Genomic DNA, 12,286 nt, shown 5'->3' with positions numbered 1-12,286 from the left:
CTACTGAATAGACTGTTAGAATTTGTATTATGGCAAAAAAAAAGCAGCTAAATAAAGAAAAACAAGTGACCATCATTACTTTAAGAAATGAAGGTCAGTAAATCCGAAAAATTGGGAAAAATTTGAAAGTGTCCCCAAGTGCAGTGGCAAAAACCATCAAACGCTACAAAGAAACTAGCTCACATGAGGACCGCCCCAGAAAAGGAAGACCAAGAGTCACCTCTGCTGTGGAGGATAAGTTTATCCGAGTCCAAGCCTCAGAAATCGCAGGTTAACAGCAGCTCAGATTAGAGACCAGGTCAATGCCACACAGCATTCTAGCAGCAGACACATCTGTAGAAGAACTGTTAAGAGGAGACTTTGTGCAGCAGGCCTTCATGGTAAAATAGCTGCTAGGAAACCACTGCTAAGGACAGGCAACAAGCAGAAGAGACTTGTTTGGGCTAAAGAACACAAGGGATGGACATTAGACCAGTGGAAATCTGTGCTTTGGTCTGATGAGTCCAAATTTGAGATCTTTGGATCCAACCACCATGTTTTTGTGCAACGCAGACAAGGTAAACGGATGGACTCTACATGCCTGGTTCCCACCGTGAAGCATGGAGGAGGAGGTGTGATGGTGTTTGGGTGCTTTGCTGGTGAACCAGCATGGCTACCACAGCATCTTGTAGCGGCATGCTATTCCATCCGGTTTGCGTTTAGCTAGACCAACATGTATTTTTCAACAGGACAATGACCCCAAACACACCTACAGGCTGTGTAAGGGCTATTTGACTAAGAAGGAGAGGGATGGGGTGCTACGCCAAATAACCTTGTCCTCCACAATAACCAGACCTGAACCCAATCGAGATGGTTTGGGGTGAGCTGGACCGCAGAGTGAAGGCAAAAGGGCCAACAAGTGCTAAGCATCTCTGTGAACTCCTTCAAGACTGTTAGAAGGCCATTTCCGGTGACTACCTCTTGAAGCTCATCAAGAGAATGCCAAGAGTGTGCAAAGCAGTAATCAAAGCAAAAGGTGGCTACTTTGATGAAACTTAGAATATAAGACATATTATCAGTTGTTTCACACTTTTTTTTAAGTATTTCACTCCACATGTGTTAATTCATAGTTTTGATGCCTTCAATGTGAATCTAAAATTTTCAGAGTCATGTAAAAAGTGTTTATTGGCAATATTAATTGCCTGTGCAAAATTCTGCAAACACAGTTATAGATATTGTTACCTATTAGTGACTGACCTAAAAATTTGCTAGGGAAATATGTAAAAAATGTTTCTTGGCAACTGTAATTGCCTTCTCAAAATTCTTCAAACAATGATAAGTCTTGTTATTAAATAGGAAAAAAACAGTTTGCACTCTGATAATGCTAAAACCATGAATGTGTGAACATGGACCTGCATTACTGCTAAGGAAAATCTAAGAAAAATTAGATATTTAGCATATATAAATGGCCATTTGTATATCTGCCCAGTTGCCCCTTCACGGCATATCTCGTAACTGGGTACCTACACTATGCTGAAGCCTCTCTCTGGGTTAAAAACCTCCTGTGTATGGGCAAGTAGGAATAAGTAGCATTATCAGAGTGCAAACTGTCTTTTTTTATATTTTATGTCATGTTAAGTTATGCACCTGTTCACACGTCAGTTTGGTGAGTGCAGTCAGTCTTTTTGTCTATATTAAGAGGGTCATACCTTCTGACCGTGCACCCCTCCCCCACTTGCCACAGGTAATCTTATCATATATAGCAGGTTCCTATTTGCCCATACACAGGAGGTTTTTAACCCAGAGAGAGGCTTCAGCATAGTGTAGTGTGAACGTTGCGCCCTGCAACGTGGGGGTTTCACTCGCTTGCAGCGGTGTGAGGTAGCTTCAGCAACACACGTACACAGTCTCTTCATAGAAATTCTGGCAGTTTATTTAAAAACACTCAGCATAAACTGCCCTCAAACATAAACAATAAGTCCATAATAGAAGTTTAGCAACTTCCCCACTCTCTGGCTCCTGCCAGCGTACAACTCTAGCCAAGGTTCCTTCCAGCCCCCAGGGCCCTCTGCAGACCCCTGTCTGTCTCTCCTCCAGGAGAGATTCGGCCCTACAGCCCTGGCCTGGCTGCACTCACCTCAGACTCAATATCAGAGCCTTGTGATCAGCCTCCATGCAGGCTGATACACCCAAAGCTCCTGGCTCTGCTCTCACTTGTTTCCAGTCCACACACTGGACATCTAGAGCCAGTCTCTCTCTAGACTGCCCTATACACACTTCTCCCAGGTTCAGAGACAGGATTGCTTTAACCCATGGAGCCACACCCACAGGTGGTAAGGAGTGTGTAATCAGCATCACACACCCTTCCATGGCTCTGCATGTAATGCAATCCTGTGGAACCACAGGTCCCAGCCAGCTTCACATTGCAGAGCACCCACGCTTCTGCAAAACATACCGGCCCTTTGTAATACAGCCGGTTGATACCTCACAGTAGGTACCCAGTTAAGAGATATGCCATGAAGGGGCAACTGGGCAGATATACAAATGGCCATTTATATATGCTAAATATCTCATTTTTCTCAGATTTTCCTTAGCAGTAATGCAGGTCCATGTTCACACATTCATGGTTTCCATACTTTAGCATTATCAGAGTGCAAACTATCATTTTTTGACTTTTTTTGTATTTTATGTCATGTTCAGTTATGCACCTGTTCACACGTCAGTTTGGTGAGTGCAGTCAGTCTTTTTTGTTATTAAATAGTGCCTGGCCTAAAAAGGTTGCTAGGGAAGTATGTAAAAAGTGTTTCTTGTCGATTTCTGCTCAAATTTCTGCAAACACAGTTGTAGGTATTGTTACTTATTAGTGCCTGACCGAAGAAAGTTGGTGGGGAAGTATCTAAAAAGTCGTTCTTGGCAAATTTTGTTGTCTGCTCAAAATTCTAGAAACATAGTTAAAGGTATTGTTACTTGTTAGTGCCTGGCCTAAAAAAATTGCAAGGGAAGAATGTAAGAAGTATTTCTTTGCAATTTTATTTGCCTTCTTAAAATTTTTCAAACACAGTTATACAGTCCCTGACAGACGTTCTGTGGCTTATCCATGTTATATAAATAAAAGCTTATAACTTCACTTTAAATTCATCCATTGGTTTTATAATTTACTCTTTTGAAAGCTGAAACCCTCCCAAATTTGGTTTAGGTTATGAAAATAAAGTTTCTGCAAAGCTGAAATATTGATCATTTAATGAACACAGAAAGGTCAGATTTTGGCAAGACAAAAGTTTTGTCGCCCGCAGAAAGTAATGTGAAATTCAAACAAATAATTAACTTCTAATACAAAGATATGTTGCAGAACATTGGTGAATGAAGTTGTGGTGCTATTAGAGACATATTTAATATTTTGTGTGACTTCCATGAGCTTAAAGGACTGCATCCATGCGGTTCAACAAGGGTTCATACAATTTATTGATGAAGTCATCAGGAATAGCAAAGAATGCAGTCTTACATGCCTCCAAGAGTTCATCTAGATTCTTTGGTTTTGTCTTCCAAGCTTCCTCTTTCATCCTACCCCGAACATGCTCAATGATGTTCATGTCTGGTGACTGGGCTGGCCAGTCCTTGAGCACCTTGATCTTCTTTTCCAGGAGGAACTTTGTTGTAGAGATGGATGTATAAGATGGAGCACCATCCTGCTGCAGAATTTGACCCTTTTATGATTGGGAATGTAAGAGGTAGCTAATATTTCTTGATATTTTAGGCTATTTATGTTGCCTTTCACCTTGCAAATGTTTTGCACACCCCCATACTGAATGTAACCCTAGACCATGATCTTTCCACCACCAAACTTAACTGTATTCTGGGTGTATTTTGGATCCATACGGGCTCCAGTAGGTCTCCTGCAGTATTTGCGGTGGCTGTGCTGTAATTCAACTGAAGATTCATCAGAGAAATCCACCTTCTGACACTTTTCCAGCGTCCATCTGTTTAGCAGGCTGTGGGACTTGGCAAATGTCACACGGTTTTTTAATTGCCTTTTGTTTAGTGCTGGCTTCTGGGCACTGATTCCTACCAGAATCCTACAAACTGTTCTAGTTGACACAGGGACTTGAGGTGACCAGGCCTGTTGGAGCTCTGCTGCAGTGGAAGAGTGGCTGGTTTTGGATTTTCTAACCAACAAACGTTCCTCCTGAGCAGTTGTCTTGCGGGGTCTGCAGAATCTGGGCTTGTCAAAAACATCTCCAAAAATCTTTTTTTAATTCTTTGTACTTGATGCTGAGCCACATTAAAGGTGCCAGACACCTCTGCAGTGCATCTGGTCTTCAGCCTCTTGATAATCAAGGCTTTGGTCGCAGGGTGGATTTTTGGCAAGTTGTCAGAGGTCAAGTTGCAGTTCAAGTGTAAGTCTGGGTTGCTGGGTTTCTTTTTACACACACAAACACACACGTGCACACACACACACACGCACACACACACACACACACACACACTAATTGACCGATTTAGTGATCACAGGTGAGGATGTAAGCTAGGATTGGGTGCATTATATGACTAGGTGACAAAACGTTTGTCTTGCCAAAATGTGACCTTTCTGTGTTCATTAAATGATCAATATTTCAGCTTTGCAGCAATTTTATTTTCATAACCTAAACCAAATTTGGGAGGGTTTGAGCTTTCAAAAGAGTAATTTATAAAACCAATGGAGGAATTTAAAGTCAGGTTATAAGCTTTTATATACATAACATGGATAAGCGACAGAACTTCTGTCAGGGAGTGTAAGTATTGTTACTAAATACTGCATGGCTTAATAAAGTTTGTAGGGAAGTATATAAAAATTGTTTCTAGGCAATTTTCATTACCTGCTCAAAATTCTGCAAACACAGTTATAGGCATTGTTACTTATTAGTGCCTGGCCTAAAAAAAAGTTGATGGGGAAGTATCTAAAAGTCGTTCTTCGCAAATTTGGTTGCCTGCTCAAAATTCTGCAAACACAATTAAATGTATTGTTACTTGATAGTGCCTGACCTAATAAAGTTGCTAGGGAAGTATGTAAAAAGTGTTTCTTGGCAATTTTAATTGTCTGCTCATAAGTTCTGCAAAAACAATTATAGGTATTGTTACTTATTAGTACCTGGCCTAAAATATTGCTAGGGGAGTATGTAAAAGTGTTTCTTTGTAATTAAATTTTTTGCACAAAATTCTTCAAACACAGTTATAAGTATTGTTACTTGTTAGTGCCTGGCCTAAAAATGTTGGTAGGGTAATATGTAAACAGTATTTCTTGGCAATTTTAATTGCCTGTTCAAAATTCTGCAAAGTTATAGGTATTGTTACTTAATAGTGCCTGACCTAAAAATGTTGATAGGGAAGTGTCTAAAAATTGGTTCTTGTCAACTTAATAGCCTGCTCAATATTCCGCAGTGAAATACATTTATAGGTATTGTTATTGATGGCTGCTTATAATTTGCTATTGAGCAAGCTAAAAAGGTCTTCTTGGCACTTTTCCATGTTCCATATTGCTTCGATGTTAGTTGTGAGAGCTCCTTTTCTTCATCATATTTGCAGAAATGCCTGCATGTGCAGCATCACCTTTTGGTTGCTGAGCTGCGGCCTTTCTAAATGGCGTTTTCATTCATTAGTGAATGCAACGGCAGCAACGCTGCCAAACTAGGGTGAAGATGAGTCACTCCAAGTTTGATGATTTTTTTTGTAATGCCATGTCTTCTGGAAGCAAGAGGCCTACATCTGTCTGTCATGCATCTCTTGATTTTTAACATTTAAATGCCAAGCCACATCCTGTGTGTTGCATCGACCATACCTCACTGCTGTGCAAAGACACTATGGTGAAATGAAGGGGGGCAATTGATGTCACTGTCCTGCTGTCTTCCTGAAAGGTTTTTAAACATTTGTGTAGAGATTTCAAATTTAAATGCTAGGCAACATTCAGTGTATAAGTCAAATGTAATTAAGCAGTGCCTAAATTAATATGCATCAGAGAACGCAGTGACACAGCTACAGAGTTGTGGAACACTATCCAGACTGAGTTTGGCAAATAGCTGTCTCCACTAAACCTGAAGCCAGGGAAGGCCATGTGCAATTACACTGCAAACCTTGTGGCGGCACTATGCCTGGGTGACATCACATATGCTCTGCACAGATTAAACTGGTTGTACAGAAATTTCTAGGGCACTATTATGTCTTGGATGCACTGCTACAGAATGCTCGGTCACTGTGTGCTCAGTTTTTAAAATTGAAATGCCGGGCCACAGCCTGTGTGTTGCTTGGACCGTATCTCCCAGCTCCTTTAGTGCCCTATGGGAGGGGGGGCAATTGATGCTACTAAATATCAAGACTACAACATGGGTCTCCAAGTTTGGTCTTGTCTTTGGTAGTGCCAGTCTTTTGGGAGCAAGAGGAAAGAAGGAAGCTCTGTGAAGGACCTAAGTAAATTGGACCCTAGCAAAAATGCTAAGGGCGCTCTCCTGGGGGGGTTGCACACCCTTTTACAACAGCGGTAAATTGTGAAACAAAGTAGGAAAATAATCCAGCCAAATGCTGACAATTCCTCTGTCTGTGTTTCTGTGGACGTGTCCTTCAGAAAGTCATGTGATTGGTCACACGGGATAGCATCACCACAGGTCCTAGCAGCTCACAGAGGATTACGGATCGGTCAGTGAAGTAGTTGATTTAACCCAGGCTGCTCCTACCGTTGATCCCTAAAGGGGAAAATATGAGTGGAAGGCGGAAAAGAACCACTGATTGTTTATACTCAATAAGGGCTTTAAAAAGACAGAAGAAAATCTCCTTTTTGGCGCCTCGCTGGACCGTTTGTTCTTTTCCGCCTTCTATTTTGGGAGCAAGAGGCTTACACCGGTCACTCAAGCAAGTCTACATTTTTACAATTGAAATGCCGGGCCACAGCCTGTGTGTTGCATGGACCGTACTTCCCTGCTATTTTAAGGCCCTATAGGGAGGGGGAAATTGATGCTACTGTACTGTTGTCTGTCTGAAAGGTTTTTAAATGTTGAGACTCCAACATGGGTTTTAAAGTTGTGTCTTTGGTAGTGCCAGTCTTCTGGGAGCAAGAGGCCTATATCTGCCACTCAGGCATGTCTTCATTTTTTAAATTAAAATGCTGGGCCACAGCCTGTGTGTGGCATGGACTGTACCTCCCTGCTCTTTTAAGGCCCTATGGGGGGGGGGGGCAATTGATTCTACTGTACTGCTGCTGTCTGCTGATAGGGTTTTTGATAGGAAATTTTGGTTAAGCAACATTTCATATTGAAAAATTTTTTTTTTTTCATTCTACTGTGCATTAATTCCTGTGAAGCATGTGAAGGGTAGTATTTGAGTAACTTTAAGAAACAAGTTGTGTAAATTTCTGCAATAAATGAGAAATTGCTGCTAAACATTTAACCCTTCTAACATCTTAAAAAAGTAAAATGACTTTTCGAAAATGATGCAGATGTAAAATACATGATGGAAAATATTTTCAGCAAAATTCTCATAAGTTTACAAATAAATGCAAAACATATTATCCTGAATTTACCACTAATGTAAAATTCATGAGAAAAACGGTGTCAAAATCAATAGGAAAAGTGTTACCACATATAGTGACGCTGGTCCCAAAACTTGACCTGGTCATTAATTAATTGGCTCCGTGTACTTGGCTGCAGTATACTCAATGATAGAATTTTAACCTCTTCACGACACATGACGTACTGGGTACCTCATGGATCCTGTCACTGTAATCCCCACAGGCTGCCATGGGCAGTCCACAGCGATCCGCGCACATGTCAGCTGATTTCAACAGCTGACATGTGTCTGCCAGGTGTGAGTGGAATCGCGTTCCACAAGCGCCTATTAACTCCTTACAACTCGCTATCAAAATCTGACACTGAGATGTAACATTTCGCCGGGGTAAGAATAACTTACCCAGCACCATTGAAAGTCATGTGATGTGATCATGTGACTTCCGGTAATTGCCATGGTAGCACAGGGTCATGTGATGACTCCTGTAGCTATCAAGTGTCACTTTCTCTTACTGCTGGTAGACTGACGTGTGTGAGAGTAAAGCAGGTTTTCTCCAGATCTCAGCTGTGTAGCTGTGATCTGGAGAAATGGAAAAGCGATCAAACTGCTGATCGTTAAAGTCCCTTAAGGGTGCTGGTAAAATAAAAGAAAAAAGTTTAAAAAAAAGTTTTTAAAAATTTAAAAAAATAGAAAATAGTTCAAATTACCCCCCATTCGGCCCATTGAAAATTAAAGGGTTAAAAAATATAAAAAATATACACATATTTGGTATAACCGCATTCAGAAAAGCCCTATCTATCAAAGTATTGTTAAGGACAAGATTATGAACTATTAGGAGTATATATGAAGATATCCAAAAACCAGGATTTAAGATGCTGTTTGAGACTGTGTACCCCACCTAGTTCTGCATTCAGACATAAGACTCAGACAGTCTGGACTTTTCATGTGATGGGTGAATCATGCTGACATTGCTTAATATAAATGAGGAAGCAAGCACATTACAGTATATTGTATATCACAGAATAAGCTGTTCTACTTTATCCAATAGGAGACGTATTACGTATTATTGGCTGCCAATAATTACCTTTAAATGTATTTTCCACTTCCGTTTTAAATCAGTCTTACTTTCTATTCATATCCGAGTACGTCTCTGGTGTGTATGAAAGAGAATGGTATGCATGCTACCATAATTGACTCATAATTTGGACTGCAGACAGTTTAAGGTAGATGCACGATTAGATTGCATCACAGTAAATTTATGGCCAGCATTAACAGTGGCACCCAACGAACCTTAGGACGGAGTCTCGGTGACGGATGGCCATGCTGACACCTTGATTCGAAAGGCAACTACGCAAGAGGGGATGGAGATGCGCACTCCAAATGTAGGTGAGAAAATTTGTCTAATCTCACCTTGCAAACCTCATGCGTGTACTTGTATTTCGAAAGGGGGGTTGAGCTGTCCCAGTCTAGACACCTAATGACCGCCATCTTGCATGAAATAAGCCGTCCTAAGAGATCCCACACCAAGGTGGTCAGGTTCACCTTAAGCTGTCTGTATAAATGTAATTCTAAATCACATGAAATGTAATGTGGTTTGGGGTTTTTGTTTGCTCTGGGAGAAAGCAGAAGTTCCAAGTTTCGTTTTTCGCTGAGTTAACGGGAGAGGAAAATGAGGAAGTTGTTATATACGCTGGTTATATATATATATATATATATATATATATATTTGGTTATATGTGCAGGTGAGATTAGCCACCTGGATGGTATATATAGTGTCTTTATTGTTATGTCATTGTGTTTGTAGAGGTACGTTATTCCCATTAACAATATTTTATTAAAGATATAAAACACACCATCAGTGTAAAAATAGACCAACAGGTCACAGTGTAATAAATACAGTAAACACATGCAGAATATAAAAATCCAATTTCTGTGGGACCAGAGGGCTCAAGACTTAACTTGGAAACAGAAATACATTCAGGCAGCGCCACAATTAGGAAGTTTTGGATGCTTGCTGTCCATGAACGTCCAGATAATGTAAGTCAGTGCTCTCCAGGCGTCCCCTTGTTTCTTGTAAAATCAAGGAATGGCAACTATTTCATTCAGTTTAGCAGAAGTGAGCCATTAAATTCAAGATTTACATCAGTCTCCACCTCGACGCGTTTCCCCACATAATAAATATGTGGTTCATCAGGAGGCTACAAAACAGATAAGCTCTATCAGCAACAGGTTGGAAAAAATGTTCACCTAGATTGCACACTCATACATTACATCACAAATAGGCATGTAGGATAACAGAACAACACAGTAATACAAAACAGTAATACAATAGTACTTGCCCAGGGAGAAAGGGGTATTTAGATGTGCAGATCCATGGCGCCCATCACACAGGATCCACGGCTAGTCAGACAATGCTGAAGGAAATGTACTGCCATAGTCCAGAGAGGCGTCATGGAGCTGCACATCACTTAGAGATTTAAATAGCCCACGGTCTTCTGATCAGCTGTAGGCGGTCAAGGCAATCAAGCTGATGCCGATATCGCCACATGTGCGCATGCCTAATAAAATGCGCACACCTGAGAAAAACCCAGGAGACTGATGTATTAGAGGCGCCTCCGTCCGCATCACAACTGCGCCTGCCCAGATTCTCATTGGCAGCATGCATGTGCCGACGGAGGCCCTCATGTGCCAAAAGATAGGTGGATGTAAACAAAAGGACGGCGCATGTCTGAGGATCATGGAAATCGTGACGCCCACAGGAACGCCGCCGTCCACATCACCACTGCGCCTTCGCCAATCAACAGGCAGCGCGCACATGTGGACGGAGGCCTCAAGATGCCAAAGTTAAGAAGAAGTAAATAGAAGCACAGCGCATGCGCCAAAAACCAACGGAGCCTGCATATAGATAATAAGATAGTGCAGAAGACCATATATATGCGCAGGCGTAAGAAAAAAAGATACTTAGTGCCTCCTCCATAAATACAATATTAGCCTTTAGCCCCCATTAATATAAATATACCCTTACTTATATTGATAAGGATAATAGTGATTAGGGGGTCCCTTAATTGGGGAAAATATAGATAAGAAAGCTAATAAAAAGGACGCCACGACAGACATGACCCTCATTTGTGACAATATATACCACATGAGCGTCCAGGATCATGAAAAGACGCCATGTCAGATCGAACCCCTAGTAGGCACTTAATTTACATAGGCATAGTATGGAATTTGATGAACAAACTGATAACATAGTGATACATCAGGTAATGTCAAAAAATTCAACAGAAATACAAACATTCCTAGTCAGACATATCCCCCACAAAGTGAGGGTACATCTGTAACCAGGCTCCCATGGCAAGGACTAAAATGCATAGATATTCACCAACAATATGGTCCATTCCAAAAGGAAAGGAGGTTTGCAAAGTAGAGCAAATCAGGTTTAAACTAAACAAATTTTGACACCGCTTCAAAGCTAAGTGGGAAGGAAGCAACCAAAGGAGAGCTGTTCGTTCAGCCCCCCTGGGGTTAAAGATCCCATTTTGAATATCCAAGCGGATTCCTTCTGCAATAATGTCCTATCAAAATCCCCTCCCCTAAGGTTGGGTTTCACCACTTCTAAAATGGAAAATCGGATTTGGGCTACATCCCCACCATGTATCATATTAACATGGCGGGAAATTGAAGTGTCTCGTTCATTCCTAATATCCGAAAGATGTTCACCTACCCGCCTCCGGAGTTCTCTTAGGGTCTTACCTATATAGTCAAGGGGACAGGTACAGGTAGCCCTATAGACAACTCCGTAGGTTTTACAATTGCCAAAATCACGCAAAGGGAAAATCTTCCCTGTAGCTGCACTGATCACCCTCTTACATTGTTCCATAGATCCACAATATTTACAATTCCCACAACGAAACATCCCACAGATGCGTCTATCTAACCAAGTCCCCTGTGGTCTAGGTCCCTGGTACATGCTATGTACTAGCTTGTCACCTATGGTACGACCCCGCCTGTAAGTGATACTTGGAAACTTATTGATATGCTTCACCAGATCAGGGTCAGCCCTCAGAATCTTCCAGTGCTTTTTTATCACTGAAAAGACTCTTTCGGACTGTACATCATATGTACCAATAATACGTGTGATGTTATGATCATTATCACGGACTCGTGGGACCATGATGTTATGCCTCTTGGTATTCTTAGCAAAGGCATAGGATTGCTGAATGATCTTTTTTGGGTAGCCACGGTCTAGAAATCGACCGAACAGGTCAGTGGCCTGTGCCTTAAAGTCTTCTTCCCTTGAGCAGTTTCTGCGTATTCGCAGAAACTGCCCTTTAGGAATACCCCTCTTAAGGGGAATGGGATGGTGGCTATCCCATTTCAAAAGGGAATTGGTCGCTGTGGGTTTCCGGTGGGTCAAGGTGTGAATCTTGCCCCCCTCATCTTTTTGTATGACCAGATCCAAAAATGTAATGGATGTCGGGTCCTCAGACATGCGCCGTCCTTTTGTTTACATCCACCTATCTTTTGGCACATGAGGGCCTCCGTCGGCACATGCATGCTGCCAATGAGAATCTGGGCAGGCGCAGTTGTGATGCGGACGGAGGCGCCTCTAATACATCAGTCTCCTGGGTTTTTCTCAGGTGTGCGCATTTTATTAGGCATGCGCACATGTGGCGATATCGGCATCAGCTTGATTGCCTTGACCGCCTACAGCTGATCAGAAGACCGTGGGCTATTTAAATCTCTAAGTGATGTGCAGCTCCATGACGCCTCTCTGGAC

At 41.7% G+C, this 12,286-nt stretch overlaps 1 protein-coding gene across 1 annotated transcript in view; it reads right to left on the bottom strand.

Moving 5' to 3' along the window:
* The window catches only part of LOC142290770 (vomeronasal type-2 receptor 26-like), a 64,640-nt gene extending 52,642 nt beyond the window's left edge, over positions 1-11,998 (bottom strand). The window contains exon 1 of the mRNA XM_075335153.1: positions 11,486-11,998. Within this exon, the coding sequence (XP_075191268.1) occupies positions 11,486-11,998 (513 nt within the window). The remainder of the gene's footprint in view (positions 1-11,485) is intronic.
* Positions 11,999-12,286: the final 288 nt, after the last annotated feature.

The sequence above is a fragment of the Anomaloglossus baeobatrachus genome, chromosome 1 (assembly GCF_048569485.1).
Source record: "Anomaloglossus baeobatrachus isolate aAnoBae1 chromosome 1, aAnoBae1.hap1, whole genome shotgun sequence".
NCBI classification, from domain to species: domain Eukaryota; kingdom Metazoa; phylum Chordata; class Amphibia; order Anura; family Aromobatidae; genus Anomaloglossus; species Anomaloglossus baeobatrachus.
Note: the sequence above shows the minus strand (reverse complement) of the source record. Positions and strands in the feature narration are given on the sequence as shown.